Source organism: Rhopalosiphum maidis, chromosome 4 (assembly GCF_003676215.2).
Source record: "Rhopalosiphum maidis isolate BTI-1 chromosome 4, ASM367621v3, whole genome shotgun sequence".
In the NCBI taxonomy this organism is placed as follows: domain Eukaryota; kingdom Metazoa; phylum Arthropoda; class Insecta; order Hemiptera; family Aphididae; genus Rhopalosiphum; species Rhopalosiphum maidis.
Window position 1 is genome coordinate 28,216,294 of NC_040880.1, and position 20,930 is coordinate 28,237,223.

At 24.7% G+C, this 20,930-nt stretch overlaps 3 protein-coding genes across 5 annotated transcripts; 2 read left to right on the plus strand and 1 right to left on the minus strand.

The window, feature by feature from the left end:
- Window positions 1–735: 735 nt before the first annotated feature.
- Window positions 736–12,679, plus strand: LOC113548127 (SAFB-like transcription modulator). Of its 3 annotated transcripts, XM_026948822.1 has the most exons (18): window positions 803–1,002; window positions 2,597–2,811; window positions 3,107–3,328; window positions 3,425–3,591; window positions 3,941–4,036; window positions 4,476–4,500; window positions 5,408–5,690; window positions 8,357–8,397; window positions 8,501–8,604; window positions 9,614–9,763; window positions 9,842–10,034; window positions 10,116–10,312; window positions 10,432–10,565; window positions 10,627–10,878; window positions 10,968–11,156; window positions 11,587–11,729; window positions 11,787–11,982; window positions 12,062–12,679. In XM_026948822.1, the coding sequence occupies exons 2-18, from the start codon at window positions 2,649–2,651 to the stop codon at window positions 12,240–12,242; spliced, it is 2,736 nt and encodes a 911-aa protein (XP_026804623.1). In that variant the 5' UTR covers window positions 803–1,002; window positions 2,597–2,648; the 3' UTR covers window positions 12,243–12,679. The 3 variants fall into 3 exon arrangements, with proteins under 3 accessions (XP_026804622.1, XP_026804623.1, XP_026804621.1); XM_026948821.1 differs by having other exon boundaries at window positions 736–828; window positions 3,107–3,591; XM_026948820.1 differs by having other exon boundaries at window positions 3,107–3,591.
- Window positions 12,680–14,279: 1,600 nt separating this feature from the next.
- On the minus strand, window positions 14,280–16,616 carry LOC113548002 (erlin-1-like). Its single transcript, XM_026948629.1, has 7 exons — window positions 16,140–16,616; window positions 15,987–16,067; window positions 15,804–15,912; window positions 15,218–15,324; window positions 14,981–15,132; window positions 14,735–14,916; window positions 14,280–14,663 (listed from the first exon to the last, which is right to left on the minus strand). Exons 1-7 carry the CDS (start codon window positions 16,245–16,247, stop codon window positions 14,464–14,466), a joined length of 939 nt encoding a protein of 312 aa, XP_026804430.1. The 5' UTR covers window positions 16,248–16,616; the 3' UTR covers window positions 14,280–14,463.
- A 1,097-nt stretch (window positions 16,617–17,713) lies between these two features.
- LOC113560502 (WD repeat-containing protein 43) lies at window positions 17,714–19,662 on the plus strand. The gene has a single exon (XM_026966405.1). The coding sequence runs from the start codon at window positions 17,801–17,803 to the stop codon at window positions 19,466–19,468; it is 1,668 nt and encodes a 555-aa protein (XP_026822206.1). The 5' UTR covers window positions 17,714–17,800; the 3' UTR covers window positions 19,469–19,662.
- The last annotated feature ends 1,268 nt before the right edge of the window (window positions 19,663–20,930 follow it).

A 20,930-nucleotide genomic window follows, 5' to 3' on the forward strand; every position in this document is an offset into this window, starting at 1 on the left:
CATACACAAAAATTACAATTTTGTACCTGTTTATATATTATTATATATTTCAATGATTTTCTGGTGGTGCAAAAACATACCTTTGCACCACCACATTTTAGATGTGCAAGTGCTGCATTTGCACCACCCAGTTTACGTCACTGGTAGGTACCTCCTACCTATCAAGAAAAACTATAAAATCAAGCCGAAGAACACTCCCGAACGAAAAGTGAATATTTTTTTGGTCAATCAGGATATTAAAATCTAAATTTTTGGCAAGTTTCAGAACTCTCAGATTTATTTCACAATAAAAACTTCATTAACTGGACTATCCGGCTATAGGTATGAACTATGAAGTATGAACATAATAAAGGATAAAGGTAGGTACTGAATAAGTCTTGAACAACGATGTTGCTGAGCATTTGCGCTGTAATTTAATTATTTTAAAGGGTTAATGGTATGGCTTAAGACAAACCACGATCTAGAAAAATGTACATACTACATAGTAAACAGTGAATTCGTGAAATATTGTCAAACGAATGAATGAATAATGAAAATTAAGCTTTAAGTCTGTGTCTGTGGATAGAAAATAAATTGCCCTACAACACGATTAAAGTTTCTACAGTAAATATGGGCACGGCAACACTGCATTCATGTCATGAGTTACTCTATGACTATAGTGTTTTGTATTCTATAGAGTAAATAGATAACCACCAATTATATAGCATTCATATTTTATTATATCAAAAGGTGATACACTGATTTAATAGTATGAGTGGTATGAGTTCTATGCTTAACATATACACAATAATGAATAAACAATATGCTCCACTGATCACTGACTACCAGGTACCAGTTACTTACTCATCATAATCATAAATTATTAAATCCTAAAATTTGTACAAATCTACAATTATAATGAATCTAAATATAAACAGCATAGGAAGTTTTGAAAAATAGTAAAAAAAGGATCTTAAATGTTAAAAGTAGCAATAATTTATGTACTATAGATTGAAGTATTCGGTAAGTTAATCATTTTCTGTTATTATTTGACTTTTCATTGGTACTTTTGTATCAATAACCATACTTAATTATTATTAAATACTAATGCTAATTAATTTGTATTTTATAATATAAAAATTAAATTACAGTCCATAGTAGACTCGTTAGTTCAGACTTAAAAGGACTGGGATTAAATAAAATAGTTTTTAAATGTTTTCAAAACAAGTTTTCGATGATATGTAGAATTATTAAATTAATGTTTTTATCATAAAAATCTTCAGTAAATTATGAATAGTCATCTATCTACATAGTTTGTTAAAAACTTGTAAAGATAGAGTTTCAGAACATAAAATATATACAAATATTACATTTTTTTTTTTTATGTATATCGATCTGATGAGCAAGAATCTTACTGTACAACTTTTTATAACAAAAAGTTATCATTTGGTCAAGTGATTATCATTTATCACCAATAAATTATATTAAAGATTTTAGAATCTATACTTCAGTTCAACAGATACTGATTGTATGAAATTTATTACTGTATGTCTGTATCTATTTACCAAAATTTTTTTAATAGGTACATTAATTAATAATATTGAGAGTAACTGAATACATAACAATTGTGTTTGAAAATAAAAATTCGAATGACATTTGTAGACTAGTAAAAAATGGTTGATGACTATTTGTATATTATACATGATTTATTTAACAATGTTAGTGATATATTTGTCTATATGTTTATAAGTTAAAACCTAGTAACATTGATTTTATATAGTCTATTCTAGACTATATAGTGAATATATAATCTATTCAGTTTATTTTGATCAGCATTATCATAATGGTTGAACAGATTATAATTATGGTACAAAATATAACTTATAAGTAATTTGTATCTTTTGAAAAGATCAATCGTATACATTTCTTTTAACCTTAACTTTCATAGAAATTTTACTACTAGATCAAAACAAATGTAAAAATAGGTGATTATTGTAATAATTGTTGAATAATTTATTTTTAAATTTTTAATACTGGCATTAAAACTTAGTTGATGTAATTTAAACAATTTAGAATGATCAAAATAATTTATTAAAACATTAAAAACTTAATTAAAAAATTTTTCACCTGGTATAACAATAATTTCTTGTTAAATTTTGTAGATTTTTTTTACATATTTTTTATTTAAAATTAACTGAAATTAACTATTGATTCTATTTTTATTTTATTTTTTAATAGTTCTATTGATTTTCATTTTATCATTAACATTTTTATTATAATTTTTTAATGACAACCTAGTTTTTTTTACTAAAATTTTTATCACAGTAAAAATATTTCTTAAGAGCAGAACATTGTTTTGTGTTGGTACATTAATTTTAATGTATACATATTTTAATTGAATTGTGGAAAAAATGGACACGGAAAAAATACCCCCCCCAAAAAAATACACACCCCGGAAAAAAAATAATTGTATTTATAAATATGAATATGCTTATTATTTTGTAACATATTAACAACCAACCTTTTTAAATATAAATTTTTATTTTCATCAATGTATGATATTATATTTGTAACTAAATTTAACATTCATAAGTAATAATATATCTTTTTATTTTAGGTATTTTTTGAACCATAAGATCCTCAAAACTATTATTTTGAAATTAAAAAAAATGTTGACTTTAAATTCTAAGTCTCCAAGTGTTGAAAAAAAAATAACTCCTGTTATCGAAAAAAATGATATTGATACAGTATCTACTTCAGACAAAAAAAAAGTGACTCCATCTAAGTTAATGAAGACAAATGATGGTGGTAGAAGACCTGGACCTAAATCAAGTAAGTTATGTTAAATTGTAAAATAAAATATTAAAACATATTCTTTCCATACCCTTACACTATTTCTTTACTTATAAAATTCATCCATTTTTCTGATCTATATTATAATATATCTTAAACTATAAATATTTATATTTGTTTCAATTTCATTCTTTATATTGTACTTTTCTATTTTAAACTATCATAATATTGTATATGGCTATAATTTATTATACTTGATATTTATGTACTTACTTTAATTCTATTAAAATAATCTATGTTGGTTATACACATGAAATTAAAATTATTTTTTTAGAAACATGTGCACAACAGTTAAAAATTGAAAAAACAACTTCAAGTCTAACAAAAAAAATTGAGATAAATTCAAAACAAGCAGAAAATTACAATGTTGATAAAACTGATACTATTGAAGCAGAATCAAAGAAAATTAGTGTTGTTACAAAAGAAAATAATGAAGACAAAATAGTTGTTTCTTTAATAAATTCCTCACATACGGATAATATAGTAAAAATGGAAAGTAATAAAATTAAACAAACTACAAACTTAGCTAATTTTGATAATAGTACAAAAATTGAAATTATTGAAAAAAGTAATATAATATGCAACCATTTAGATGAAGAAAAAAATAAAAATACTATAGTTAGAGTAAAAGAAGTTTCTCCAGAACCCAGAGAAGAAGAAGATAATATACAAGATGAAGAATTAGATCATGAAATATATGAAGAATTGGACCATGAATTCGACGAACTAGAAATATTTGAGGCTTTTGGCCTTAATAAAGTAGGTTTAATATATAATTTATCAGAGCTTGCGCTGTGGAATTTATAAAATTACGAAATTTATTTTTATATAAGTGGTTTAAAAACTTTTATCGCAGTTAATAATCTAAAAATTAATTTTACAGTATAATATTAAATTTTTTCTAAAAACTTATCATTATCTTCACTTTTAATTATTTTATTTTCAACTTTTGCTTTGAGATCTTTTATTAAATACCTCTAAAAACTCGTGTATTAAGCTAAGTGTGTATTTATAACTGTTCGTATTGGTAGAACTACTCATCAGCACTAGCTCTGTTAAAATTATTCGATTAAACTGTTATTGATTATTTTATTTTTACTTAATTTAGGTAAAATCAATTCAAGAACATAACAAAGATGACAATAATGAAGACTCTATTAACTTGACAATTGGAGAAGATGATATTAAATTATTTGCTGATGAGGTAAATTAATATTTAATTTTATTAATGAAGTGCATACATTTTGTATTTTTATTAACATATTACATAGTAATAATTAAAACAATTTTAATTTTATTTGAAGTTTTTATGAAGTTTAATTGTTTAAATAGTTATTTAGTCATAAAAAAAAATAAAATAGCAAAGATGTTATGACTTATCTAAGTTTAGAAATAAGGTTACATTTTAAAAGTAGACTAATACTGAATTTTGTTCCTAATGTTTAACAACAAAATAAATTTGTACTTAATATGTATGTAATGTAGTCTATTATAGTGTTTCTTCTACCGCTTTATTACTTACATTCATCTTATTATTTTTTACATATTCAAAATAAAATAATATTATGTTTGAAGTTTAAACGATATATTTTTATGTATCATGTATCAACATATATTAATTCAACCAGTGTTTTTTTTTACAGGAAGATACAAACATTGAAAAAGAGGGTAATAATTAATAAATTTAATTACTAAACTAAGAGTTTATACTTTTACTAATCTGTCGTCAAAAACTTAAAATATGCATAGTACTTGTTAACATTTTTTTTTTAAGGAGTAATCAAGTAAGGTATTATTGTATTGAATATTGATAATGCATAAACTTTATTTAATTTATATGCATAATAATGTTAATTTACATTGTAGTTGTTAGCGATACCATTTTGGTATTTGTCTTTTTTTTAAATTTATTAATGTATTGTTATATATATATATACGATGCAAATACTGTACAATGAAAACTAGAAGAAAAATATCTCAAGAAATAACTGATTTTATCAAATTTTTGATAAAGTTTCAACTAAAAGAAACCAGAAAACCCATTGAAGAAATGTTTGCAAAGATCGTCCAGACATTCTGGACAACTGTCACAATTTTGACAATATTTAATACTCAGTAGAGAAAGTTTCCTTCTTTAAATTATAATTTAATATTGCTAAGTTATTTATAACTAAACAATATAATTATTAAATAAAGGAATACTGACATCCACAATAAAAAAATTAGTAATAGCATTACTTAATTTTCTAAGTTAATCGCTTAATTAAATTTTAATTTAATTATATTTAGCACAAATGTACAGAAAATGTGGGTGAATCTTATTTACATTTTTCTTAGCAAAATTAATATGAAATCAATATTATATATAGTTCATTAATTAAATGTTAAATTCATGCCCTTATCCTTCACATTGTTTTATCATATTGATATCTAGTGTTTTATGTAATTATTTTACATTTGTCATTTATCTATTAAACATATTTTAATATAGCTTCAAATTATATTTAATATGTTAATTTTTAATACCATGGGTATTTTATGATTATGTATATTTCATTTGTGTGACGCAATATAGACGAAGTGATTGGGAACCAAATCAAAGAAGAAACATCATCAATCAAACAACATGAATCTTGCCATCCGGTTACTAGTAGCAGATCGTCAACTGGATTGGTCAAAAGCTGCCGCAGTGCAACTGAGAAGCGATCATCTGTTGGGGATAAATTACGCAGTATCCACAAAGAAGACAAGGACATCAGCAATACAAAACCCATCATCAATGTCAGTGTGCCCAAAGATGAGAAGAAACAAGTGGAGAAACAAGTTAAAGATAAAGTGGAAGCTGGCAATAAGCAGAGGTTTGTTTTGAACATGGTCCTGACAACTGATTCTTTATCCTTTCATTGGAATATCGCGCCAAGGATCTGATATATGACTGCCAATTAAAAGTTTTTTTTTAAAAAAACTTAATTTTCATACCTTTTTTAGAACTGCTAAGTTTGAACAAATATCCCAATTCAATTACTGTTATTGGATGAATATGTTATAAATATGTGAACAAAGTTTCTAGTAAATAATAATTAGCATATACCAACATGCATGTCTGTGCTAATGAAGATTATAAGTTTTTAATTTATGTGAATTAGGATTTTTGAATTTTGAGTAGTAAATTGTGTGGAAATATATTATATATATACATATATATTATATTTTAATTAAAACAGATTTATGTACCAATATTTTAAATTCTTAGGCTATTTTAAATAGATTTAATTTTTTATGAGTTGAGTTGTGAAGTATTGTGTAATCAATTTAGTATTTCATAATATAAATTGTTAATAAATAAAAGATAAAGATATATTTTATAGTTAATATAAAACTATTCTTCTTTGAATTACAATATTCAAATTTAGATTTCACATAAAATAATTTATAATATTTAAAACAAATCATTTATAATTGACTTAGATAATTAGTGTTATTTGTTAATAGAATTAAATTTGTATATCATTAACTATTACTGTGTGTTTGGGATAGATTGCTTACATTTAATGGTATAATTACCAAAGGAGAAAAAAAAGCAGTTGCTTCAGTGCATAAATATTTTTTTGGGGTTCGCAGTACTGTTTTAGTGACAATAGTATAATTCTATTATTTTAGGGAAGAAAAAAATATTTTATTTCTAGACGTTTTTAATGTTTTTATGTGTAGCTACTCCACTTTATAGATTGCTAAGTGTTTAGTAATATGTATTATTATTTTGTACAATTTATAGTACTGTGTTTTATATTTAAGAGGATGTCGTATCAGCATATATTGTCTTTGTTTTACACACGCTTAGCATAAAAAAATCTTTGTACAGTACTTTTACTACAGCTTATTAATAGTTTTTATTGAAGCATATTTAATTATTATCAAATTTGCTGAATAGAATATGAGCTGTGCTTAAGTTCTCGAGCAGAGTTTTTTTTCATATTATTGTTTTACTATGATTTATAATTAATTAAAAAATTTTAAACTCATATAACTTATTTTAAAATAAATATATGATCAAAAAACTCTTTATTCAAACATAATTGATATTCTCTGCTACATATTCATAAATTTGCTCTAATATTCACTATTTATTAGCTTATAAGAATCCAATACAGATATTCATAATGTTACCAATGTATAAGACAACACAACATGCAAGTACGACTTCCTCCTAAATAACTGTATAATTTTGAACTAAGTAATATAAATTGCACATATTAATTTTACAGTTGAGCTTAGAAAAAACTATTTTGATTTCACAATACTATACTTAATATAATTAGTTAAAATTCACAGTACACTTATTTATGTTCAAAAAAATGCTTTATCTTTATTATTTATAAAAAAAAAATAACTGATAAAAAATTGGTACATACATAGGGTAAATTTAGTTCTTAAGAATCATTAACTTAAAATTTGCTTCAAATGATGTGAGTTGTTGCTTTTTGGTCAAGCATCTTAGTTTAGTCTATATCAAAATTGCATGATGATATATAATTAATTTATACATTAATGTTTGTATAAATACATATTGAATACAATTTGAATTTTAAAATACCTAATGTACAATACAATATTTAAGTTAGTAATCACAAACATATTTATTGAAATATTGTATAGTGCTTATGAATAATGATGATCATTTCAAATATAGATCAATATTTCCTGAAGAGAGATGTCAATTAATAATGCAAATATACATAATGTAACTACAAGTATAATACTTGTGAAGAGATTTTTAATTTTCCATTATGGACAATAAGAAAACAAGTCAATAAGTAAAAGATAATGCATTTCAAATTGAATGAAATATCAGTTTATTAATGTATATTTTTATTACAAAAATATTGACATTGTACTTATAGTACATAAAATATGTATTATTGATATTATATGAAGTAAAGATGATATTGATTATTGAAATAATTGTGCAATATATTGTACTAAAATTGAGATTTACAAGAAAATATTATCTGATGGCAGTTAATAAAAATCAGTTAAAGATGATTAAAAAATTGGTTTTATAATAATACAATAGTTAAGTCATCAATATCTGAGAACTAAGACACATAGAAGAGTTGTCAATTTTGATTAATATGTATAATCTATGTACAGATAATACTCACACAAAACAAAAAACACTTCCCTCAAAATTAAACATATTTTCTTTTCAAGTGACTTAAGTGTTGAATGTATTTCTTCCAATAACTAAGTATAAAATACTGTGGATGATTTTTAAAATATTATTGTGTATGATAATGACGACGATTAGATAATTAAATACAATGTGACTTAGATATTAAAAATATATTATGTTTAAGTATGTATATAATAACTGGTAAAATATATTAATAAATCATTTTGGTTTAAGTAAAAACAGGAAACAAGTAATAATTTAATATATACTTTTTATGTGTGAAAAAATTTATGTTTAATTAAAATTATAAATAAACATTTTTAAATACATTTTTCTATTTGATTTTTTCAGTAATAATAACTCAAAGGTTCAACAGATATCAAATGACACATGTAAGTTTTAAATTTGTAGTTATTTTAAAAGTTAACATTATTCTTTTTCGATTATAAGTGGATAATACATCACTAATAATTTACTTGTAAAAATTTATTTTAGTAAAACAAAACAATTCATCTATGGTTCGCAACATTTGGGTTAGTGGTTTGTCATCAATTACTAAGGCCACTGATTTAAAACAACTTTTTTCAAAATATGGAAAGGTAACATTACTGATATTAAATATAATTTTTAATTAGGTGTAATATGTCTAATTCTGTTTGCTTAAATTTTATAAATAATAGATTTATAAAAATTATTTCACCAAATATGCTCCAGGCCTTTTCAAATATTATATTAAAAAAAAAAAAATCAATTAATTAAATTATTAGAATATTGCTTACAAAATTAATTTTAAATTGCGAATTGTATTCTGAAACTAATTATTATGATTTGTTTCTATTTTTATGTTCGCCATACTAATATCATTCATTGTTCTCTGGTTTATATTTTACTAATAAGTCAGTTTGTAAACGGATGTTACAATTATTAATTAGATTTAGTTTATTTTGAATTATTTTAATTTAATTATAGTGCTTATTTTTATTATCAATAGCGGTCACCATCTAGAGGGGGGAGGGAAAATATTAAAAAAAATTAAATTATCTATTTTTATATAATTTGTAATTTATTGGAGGCTATATATTTGGATTATTTCACCAACTAATGTTATATCCTATGTGTGTTATTAGTAGTATCTTATCAAAAAAATAAAAATTTTAGTTTTCAATTCAATAACATAATCTATAACTATAAATAACATAAAAATAACGCAAAATATACGATCCTTATACCTCTTACCCCCCTAATGTCCACCACTGTTACTCATTAATTTTTTCATTTTGTATAAATGCTATTTCAGAGAGTTTAAGTTAACTTATATTTTTGTATAAAATTCATGAAATTGTAATTAAAGTTTTATTTGATCAAAAGATTTATATTTTTGATATATTTTAAATATAGTAAAATCTCCGTTTATGGACATCTCTTAATCATATTCTACAATGAAATGTGTCTATAATGGACACTTACAAGATCATCAAATGTTTATGATCAAAGTTCTGCTGATTAGAGGTGTCCACTAACCAGATCTCACTGTACAAAAGTTTAATTATTTAATTATTTTCATTAGTTTAATCACTAACTGAATATTTTATAATTTTTTTGTTGTAGGTGGTTGGTGCAAAAGTTGTGACAAATGCAAAAACTCCAGGAGCTCGTTGTTATGGTTTTGTTACATTATCCTCAGCTGAAGATGCTAATCGTAGTATTGAAAATTTACATAAGACTGAACTTCATGGACGAGTTATTAGTGTTGAACGAGTTTGTATTTACAATTTTTTTCCTTTTAAATCTGAAATAGTTCAGTATGCAATAAATATAAATTATAATCTTTAATAGGCTAAACGTGATAATGGGTATCAAATAACTGCAAAAAGTTCTGATTCATCTAAAGTAAGTGAAAATCCCGAAAATAATCAAAAAACAAAAAAAAATGAGGAAAAAAAAGATAAACCTGAAGAAAAAAGAGAAAAGAGACCTGAAATTACAATTAATGATGTTAAAAAACCAGATTTGTCAACCCATAAGCGTTGTTAGTATTCTAGAATCTTTTATTTTGATGATGATTTTGTTTCTATTAATCTAGATAATATTTTTTTATACTTTCATTTAGCATTAAAAGATCAACATCAAAATCCAAAACGCTCTAAAATTGTGATTGAAAGTGATGAACGAAGAAAAGATAGAAGCATCAAAAGTAAAAGCAATGAACGTGATAAAGAAAGACTTAGAGAATTAGAACGAGAGAGAGAACATTTAGAAAGAGAGAAAAGGAAACAACAAGAGATATTAAACTTAACAAAAATGAAAGTAAGCTAATTTTTTTTCTAAACAATTATTTTTTTTAAGTATAATGACAATAAACAATTTGTAACAAAACACATTAATCTTTTATGGTGTACTATTTATTTTATTTTTGTTTTGCTAAGACCGAACGTGAAAAACAAAAGCAAAGAGAACACGAGAGAGCAATGAGAGAAGAAGAACGAAGGAGACGTATAGAAAAAGACCGCCAACTAGAAATTGAAAGAAAACAAAAAGAAGAAGCAATTCGTCTAGAAAAGTTAGTATTTTAATTATTTAAAAAAAATTAATACCTATGATATAATAATTTATTTTATTAGAGAAAGACAGAAACTTCGAATTGAACGTGAACGAATTGAAAAAGAAAAATCTGAACTATTACGTTTAGAACGTGAAAATCAACGTTTAGAACGAGAAAGACTACAAAGAGAAAAAGAAGAGTTACGCAGAGCACAAGAAAAACTTGAGGAAACAAAACGTCAAGCATTACTCAAACGTGCTGCTATTCCCCCATCTCCACCACTTCCTAGTAAAAGACATTCTTCATCTAATTCATCTCGATATGAAGAAAGGTAAATAATCTATAATTTTTAATATTTATGTAATTTTCCACCTTGATTATTAAACCATAACAATCATTTATTTTTAATTTGTTTTAAAGAAAAGAACCAATTCGTAATTCTCGTATCCAGTCAAATTCAGATTATATGAACCAAGCACCTCCACCTCCTAATATAACATCATCTAGACATCGCTATGAACAACGCTCATCAGATTCCCGTCGTATTAGGCCATCACCACCACCTCCACCACCTGCATCAAGACCCAAAGACTCTACTGTGAATATCAGGTAATATTTGTAAATTAACATAAGAAAATAGATTTATTTCAAAATTCTTATTTTTATTACTGTAATAAATGATAATTATAGTTCATAAGAATTTTGTAAAGTAATATTCAGCCATTTGACAGCTAGATTTTTCTATAATAATTATCTTGGTTTGTACAGGCAATGATACAATTTTGAATAAAGTGAAATGTTTTCCATTTTACTTCTATAAATCAAAGTTCTTGTATATTACTATAAATCAATCTATTATTTATAGTATTTTTAAACTTTGTATAATAAAATTCGACTTTTGACAGCTAAACAATTATTTTGGTATTTGTTTATGTTTGTACAGGTTTAAGAAACAATTAAATGATGAAAGCTTTTTCATTTATTTTTTTTTTGTAAATTTAATTAATTATTAAAAATATTTATTGCTATTTAATGATAGATACGGTGCTCAACTAGCAACAGATCATCATTATAGAAGTCGTGATGATCGATCAGACCGAAGAGATGATTCTCGTAGGAAAGATTCAAGCAGTGGAAGTAGTAACAGACATGCTCATACATCATATGATTCAAACAAAAGTTGTAAGTGTTAAAATCAATTAATAATTTATTATTTGTTTTTATAACACTTTGTTTCAGCCTATGGAATGTCCCGCAACAGCGAAAGTAGTGCCTGGTCATCAGTTCCAGTAAAGAGTACTTATGGTACACTTGGCGCAAGCTCCGGAACAAATAATATGGTAGTAAACTTGAGACCAGATCCGTGGGCACATTCTACTTTTCGAGACGTGGATCCAAATATTTGGCAACGTCCAACTCAACCTCCACCCGAGAAGTATGTTTTTAATTGTTAAACTATTCATGTAGATAGTAATTCCCATAAAACATTATTATTGCATTTATTGTGTATGCAGGTGGAACAGTACATCAAGCAATCCTTCATCTATTTCAATAAGTGGACGTAGTTCTAGTAGTAACGCTTTGTATAGTAATAGTCATGAAGGTTTATCAAACATGGTTAATTCTATGTCATCAAACTACAGTGATAGTAGATTTGACAGTTACAAGATGAGTGGCATGTCACGCAAATATTGAATTGTTAAATACTCAGCAGTTAAACATAGCATAAAACATTCCTTTGTCTTTGTGCTATTCAATATTTTTTCTAACAGTGGTCAAGGAATATGTTCCTTAAATTGTTCTATTTTTATTTTTTGATTGAAGTTATTATAAAAATGATTTGATTTTTAGTTGAATCTAAGTTTAAGGATATTTTATTATGTAAATTATAGTTATTTACTCCTCATGTATACAATTTCTCAAATCCTATATTACACATTATGTTTAAACATCAATAATAGATTTAATTTCTCATTCGTATTATTATTTGATTTTTTTCATCTGTCTGGAAAATGTGTATATTACAAATGAAAATTAATTATTAAATTGTCTAACTCTATGAAATGTTGTCTTTTTGTAAAAAAATCAATATATATGTGTAAAATCTTAATTTAATTTTGTTCACTTTAAATGATAATGCCTCAAGGTGTTTTTATATTATTTGAAACAATTGGTCTTTAATAAATACGGGTACTCATGGATCTTTGAATAAATAAGTCTTCTGTTTTGTAAGTTACATTACCCAAATTCTAAATATACTATAATTATACTACAAAATGTACATTTTGAATTTTCCAATGAAGATTAATCATAAATGATGTAATTATTATTATTAAATTGCAGCAAATATACATATATATACAGTTGAGTCGTAATAACTCGAAGTTGAAGGGAGATAAAAATTTGCTTAGAGATGTCTAACTATAATTTATATTCCTAGGGGAATAAAAAAAACATTGAATTGTTAAGTTTTTTGAGTTATTGTGACTCGATTGTACATATTAGGGTTGTCTTTAAAAATGTTAATTAAATTTTATTTATGAATTATTATTTAATTTGTTAACACCCTTTAGAGGAGTTAAGTCTAAATTATTTTGTAGTTTATATTATATATATACTACGTTTAGCTCACAGTAATAATACGGCAAATCTGTATTCCTTAGTTAAATTGACAAATAATTTACATAAAACTTAATCAGTGATAATTTATGACAATTTTATACCTTTGATAAATGAACAAGTTTATTTTTTAGTTCCAAATAAAATAAAAATTCTTATTTAACCATCAATGGATTTTTTATTTATATATACATTTATACTTTATAGAAATAGCAATACTTGTTAAATGAAAAAAAAATATTCATAATCATTAATTAATTTGCATAATAAGTTATTTATTTTTGAGTTCATTTTTTAATTATACGTACCTAATTTATTGTAGGTACATTATTTTATTATTTACTATTTAGTTATTTTAGTTATAAAGGATATACAATATTAATTATTGACTAGTTTTTTCATTTATTCATTATTTTTGAACAACATATTATTATTATATATATAATAATAGACTATATAGTAATTTTGTCTTATTTTAGAAGAACTAACTTCTAAAACAGTTCATCACCTAATCTGTGACGTTTAACGGTCATTACATTGAAATCATGAAATCCAGTAGAAAAAAATCTCAAGGAACATTTGAGGCCATTGGTGTACTGTACACTAAAATAGTAAAATACTTTCATAACTTCTAAATGAACTTTTAAAAATATATTTTAATTTTAATTATTTAAATATCTGTGTAAATTAAAACTCGAAAAGAACAATTTCGTTCTTTTTCCTCGAAAAAAAGAATTTGTTCATTTTCTTGTTCTTTTTTTTTAAAAAAACTAATTTGTTCATTAGAACTCGTTCATCCCAAACACTGGTTTAATATGTTGCATGTGTATTGTGTACCATATAGTTTCATAGTTACTAAATAATATTGTTTGTGGTTCACAAAAACAATGCATTAAATATTACAAAAATATAAATACTAAACAATATTTTACAATAAATTAAAAATTAAAATTGTTTAATATAAAATTTAAAAACAATACAAGTGGTTTTAAGTTTTTACTGTAAAGTAATATATTTTAATTCTTGTGAAATATGAAATTAAACAATTTAAATTATATTATACAGTGTTGAAAATGATGAACTATTATTAATTCTATAATAGTTAAAAATTAAATATATATATATATATGTATATATTATACATGTGTCTTATTGATTAAATATTTGGTTATATGAAACTATTTTTACATGCAAAATTGACTAGTAACAAAGTAACACTCGCTGAATTCTTAAGATATATTTTCAGTTCTTACAATTTATACATCACAATTGCAGTTCAAGTTGAATAAATATTTTTTTATAATGGAATATGTTGTTGCATGAAAACTTTTGGGAGATCTGGTCCATAATAAAGTTTTGTATTATTTCCTAATGATTCTATGCGTTTAAATTCTAAATATTCTTTAGTTAGTAATAATTTGTTAGAATCGGCTTGCATTTTAATACGGTAGAATTCGGCATCTGCTGCGCTCTTTTCTTTATCCAAATGAATTGTATCTAAATTGTCATATAAATAGATATATATTAGAATTTAAGTACCTTCAAACAAAAAGTTTAGATATTTATACCTTCTATAACAGATATTTGTTTTATAGATTCTTTTTCCATAATTTTCTGTTCAAATTCAATTTTTGATACTTGTGCTTGTTTTTCAGCTTCTATAATAGCACGTTTACGTTCTGTTTCTGCTTCTTTTTCAATGACTTTTTGTCTTTGTTCAGCAATGAGTAATTTAGTTTTTTCGGCTTCCCTGGAATAAACGATTATGTATATGTTAAAATAGTAATTACAATGTTGTAAGTTTATTTCATTACATAATTTCATAGTTTTTGCGTATGGTCTCGGGTATTTTAGGTTTAGTGACACGTACAGCATGTACTTTGAGTCCAGGAGCCATTTCTGTTAAATCTTTTTGCAATGCTACTTTAAGATTTTCATCAATTTGATCAAATAGATCTATGTATACCTATAAAAATAAAAATGTTTTGTGATTTTAAGAATTATTCTATAGTATTCATGTAAATAATATAATAATATAAATCAACATTTACTTCATGTAAATTATGAACACTACAGAACTGATTAAGTTCATGATGTACTTTATTGAATATTAAAGTCTTGTCGTAATCTGCAGTATAATTCTTAACAATATCATAAACTAAAAAAATAATAATAATAGTTTTAAGACAGATCAAAAATAAGTTTATATTTGTTTAAAAATTGTTATTTTTAATAAACAATTAACATTGTATGATGTATGTTCTCTAATTATTCAACTTGATTATTTTAAAACATTAGTTATTTTAGTGTCTAATCATTTTTAAGTTAGATTAAAACGGAGCAGTGATACTATCCATAGTGAATGTATACTAACATCATATATAATCGGTAGGTTAATACTGCGGGTCGTGTAATGTCCCAACAAAATAGTTTGATTATATGATTTTAAAATTTAGATAAAATTTAATAGTATTATAAAGTAATGCGTTGAATCTAATTACAAAATTTGATTCAGCGTAATATTTAAACACCTTTTTCAGCAAATAGATACTGTCTTACTATATTTATATTAGACATATAAAACTGGATCTACAATCAAAGCATATAATAAATAAAATATAAATAGATATACTTTACCACTATCAGCATTTAAAATATTGACAACTTCAATTCGATCAAAATAAATCATTACACCACCACTTGTGCCACAAGGAACATTTTTTACTTCATCTGTTTGAAGTGTCACCTGAAAAAAAAAAACATAAGTTTATATAAACTAACATATTTTTATTTATTTAATATCATATAAAAATTACTTACCTGTACAGACCGAAAAGTTGTTAGGAAGGGCATCATGATGTGGTAACCAGGATAACTAATTTGGGATAGTAATGCTCCACCCTACAAACAACAAATACACATGAATTTGATGAATATATAAGCAAAGTAACTAAATCACTAAGATATATTTACCCTGTAATAGACAGCCACGTGCCCTTCATCAACTCTATGCAAGCAAAAGTGAGTCATTGTAGCAGTCAGAAGTAACAACAAAGGTAATGCATAAGATAAGTCTGCCATTTCTGGGATTACTATGTCGATATTTTTCAATTTTGTATTAAATGAGAGAAGAGAAAAAGTTGTGGTAAAAAAAAAAATTATAACTAAAACTAAAACTATACAGACACAGTCACACCAAACAAAAACTTATTGAAGAGAAAACTTTTAGTTACAATATATATATATATAAATAATTATTTTAATGGTTTGAGAAAAAAATTAATACTATCTACGAAACAAAATTCATAATATTAAATCAAATACTACTGAGTACTGTCTACTTAGTACTTTGAAAACATAGAATAAACAAATAACACCACTGCATGTTTGCATTAGACATTATTACATAAATATTTAATTCGTTGTTGTTACTACAAATTGTAATTTATTAAACATTAATTAAATTATCGAAAAAAACAATATTAAAAAAAAATAATTTATAAGATATTTATTATTTTTTATTTAGATCAAAGTTACGTTTGCGTTATCAACAATAAGAAATATTAATTCCATGATTAATTCTCATAAAAATCTCTACTGATAAGTGATAACAAAACACCGCTTCTGCTTGTCCACTTCTTACAGGCCGCAGGACAGTAAAACAAGAATTTGTAATATTGTAAAATTTTGTCATTATCATTAAGATTAAGACAGATCACTTATATAGATCAGTTTACTGTTAGATCATGATGTTATACAATGACAATATTACAGTGCCTTTATATTTAATAATGGTACCTATATAGAATATACATCTGGAAATAAGCAATTTATTATGTATATCGATGATTTCAATATCAATGCACCATTCATTGATCTTTAAAGCACTACTCTTGTTGTGCTATACTGCAGCTGTCTACTACTTAGTACTCATCACAGAATAGAAAAAAAGATTTAATCTGTTCTAGCGGTTATGAGTATTTACTAACAACGGTTTAAGATAAATACTAATTATTACATTTTAATAATAATATTGGATTTTAAATTTTGATCTCTTTAAAGTACAAACTATTATATCTAATTATCTATCCAAAATCACCTACAAAGTTATAAATCGAAGGATTTTATAGATAATTTATTGTGTATTCATCCACAAAAAAAACACACATCATTGTAAAATTAATACATTCATCACATCATTAAAAATTAAAAATGACAATAAAACGGCACTAAATTAAGATTTTACTGGTCACAATGACAGTATTTAAAAGATTCTATTAAATAAAAATACTGATAATATATTGTATTAGAGGTATTTAATATAAGTATATATATATATATATATATATATATATAAATGTATTTATTTGTATATAAGATGTTTAAAAAGCTTTGATTTCATTCTTTAAACTTTATAGTTAAAATAAATAAGTTTTATAAAAAAATTTAGTTTTAAAATATTTAGATTAGAATATAAAGGCCATAAAAGAAAACATTTCTTTTATCCATGATAACATTTTATTTTTAGGTTATGTAACAAACCCATTAAAAACAAACACATTTTTAAAACATTTTTGTAAAGTATGTAATTTTAATATTAATTATTGAATTTGTTTGTCAATAACTTTGTCATCATGAGGGAGATCATCGGAGGTTTTTCAGAATCTGGAAGATATTATGCTGAAATCGGTGTTAATGGTAAGGTTAACGTTTGGGATACAAGTGCTGGTGATCTACGACATACATATTCACCAAGTGGCCATCTAAACTCTTTTGTCACCTGTATTACTTGGGTCCAAACAGATAATACTGACTTACTTTGCATTGGAACACAAAAGGGTTACGTAGAGTTTTATAATGTGGCCAGTGGAAGTATCCAATCGAAAGTCAATGTTCAATCAAAAGCTATCAAGAGCATATATTGCTTGGGTCAACATTTATACATAGGCTCTGATGATGGTTATGTTGTTAAGTTTGATTTGAAGACCAATAAACTAGAAGCAAAAATGAAAACTGGTAAAATGTGTGCAGTAGCCATGTTGCCTGATGGAAAGATGTTGTCAGCGTCCAGGGAAATAAAACTATGGAATTTTCCTTCAGGTGAATTAGTTCATAAGTTCACTGGACATAAGAATGAGATTCGTTCATTACACATTATAGAAGCTGATAAATGTTATTTATTGAGTTCTGCTAGAGATCGTTTTATTAATATATGGTCTCTCAGTGACCTTAAACGAGATCCATTGGCTTCATTAGTGGCCGAAGATAATATTTCTTCTGTATACGTACATAATATGCGCAACAACATAACTGTGACAGTAACAACAGAAAGTGGCACATTGCATGTGTTTGAACATGTACTTAATGGTTGTGTTGCACATCCACTTAAACCTCACGGAACCCTTCAAATAGCTGTTGACAATATTAAAGATGAAGAAACTATTCAGATGCCAATTATATGTAGTAAAATTTATGATTCTGTAGTGTATGTAGCCTATGGAACTAGGCCCTTTTTGGCATTTGAAAATATTAAATTAAAAAAATTAAACAAATGTACATTTATTGCAAGACAAGACCCAAGAAAATCTAAATCAGTTGTAGGTAACCATATTATTAATCCAAATATTACAGAGTCTAAATGTATTGAACTAAAAAATAGTAGATCATCAAATTTACCACTTGAAACAAGACTTCAAAATATGTCAGAAGAAATTGAAAATACAGTTCAAACCAAAGGTGAAAGTATTGTTCATTTGTTAATTCAAGGTCTTCGTAGCAATGATAAAAATCTTTTAGAGTCTGCTTTATTTGTTAAAGACGAACGCACAATTGACAATACTGTTTCACGTTTACCACTACAGTCCATTATCATGCTTGTACGTAAGCTAATACGCTTATCACAAGACAGAACTCTGGTAAGTTCTGTAAGTGCTAAATGGTTATCTGCTGTATTACGTATACACTCTTCTCTGTTATTAGCAAATCCAGATGTCTTAGAAACATTTCTACCATTAGAAAATGTATTGAGTACAAGATTAAATAATTTTGAACAACTTGGATTATTAGAGTTTAAACTAAAAACTTTAGTAGACAGTCTGAATTTTGACAAACGAGATAAAGAAAAAGAGCAAGAAGCTCTTTTGGTATACAATGATTCTGATGATGAAGACAAAAGAACAACTGATGAAGAAGCTTTATTAACATACAATGAATCTAATAGTGAAGATCAAAGTACATCAGATGAAGAAGAAGCAATGGATATAGACTTGAATGGTGATGATCATCCTAGTATATTAAGGTGAACTATATTAAATTACCTCCAAATGTTGTTCTGTATTGTATATTAATACAATTAATATCCATAAATTGTCATTGTTCATTTATAACAGAAATGTTATAATAATTTGTTATAAGAAATGTGACTAGAATAAAAATGTACTATTTAATGTATAAATCATTTTCATACGTCAAGTTGAATAAACATTTTGTAAAAATATATTTTTAATATTTTATTTTTAAAATTATTTATTTGTAACTAAGTTCTATATATGTTTATGGTTAATTGTTTAAATTATATTAAGTTGAAAACAAAACAAAAACGTGACCAGTGATAAATACTGTTCTAATATTTATTATTTTAAAAACCGAATGAAGTATTTAAGGTTTTGAATATAGTGTTGTTTTTAACACTATTCTATTCTTAAGTTATTAAAAATTATTTTGGAGAAATTTGGAATCTTATATGTTTCAGCAATACTGGATGTAAAAGTCTGTCCTCTTGACAACCTAACCTAACCTTTGTTATTTGGGGTATTGTTAGATTCACATTGTCTAGGAGAAGTGCTGTGAAGATTTTCAGAACGTTATCTTCAATCGTTAACTCATTACAAAGCTATAAAGCTATAAAACATAAAAAAAAAGCCCAATAAAATTTGTTATAAATTTTTTTTGAAGCTTTGTAGTGAATTAACTATAAAATATAAAGTTCTGAAAATCTTCACTGTACTTCTCCTAGCCAATGTGAATCTAACAAGTCCCCAAACAACAAAATCTGCTCTCTGGTTTTAGAGATCTATCTTGTAAAATGAAAATAAAATACATTATACATACATATTGCATACATACAATTAATACATTTCTGAAAAAAATTGAAAATCAAGAAAGTTTATATCTTGATGTCTGACTTGACATGCGTTTTTTATAAGGTAGATAATAATATAATAAATTGTGTATACAAATATTTTTTATAAATAATTTTAGGAGTGATGGGAAGGAAAAACAACAATTGTTTCCATTTTTTTTTATCATCTTTTTAGGAATCACGGAAAAAAATCCACCAAAAAATATTTTAATTAAATGAGCTTTATGTTTTAGTTGTGTTCTTATTTGTTTTATGAACAATCGAAAAATGACTGACAGTGACAATATATCACATACCTACCCTGTACCTACTTATCATAATTATTATTATTGACTATTGTTATGACTAGGGAACAGATTAAAATATTATAAAAAACAAGAAAAAATGATTTAATGCAGTCATAACAGATTTTTTTTTAAAAAATGTACTAAAAAATTTCTCTTAAAATTACTTTTAACATTGAAAAAAATTGTTTAATTATATAAATTTTTATTCTTAAGTTTTAATTAATTAATTAATTAATATAATTTTCTGATTTTTACTATCTTCTAGTTCTCCTATCTTATTTTTACTCTGAAAATTATTTCCAAAAAATGAATATACAATTTAGATAGTTATATATT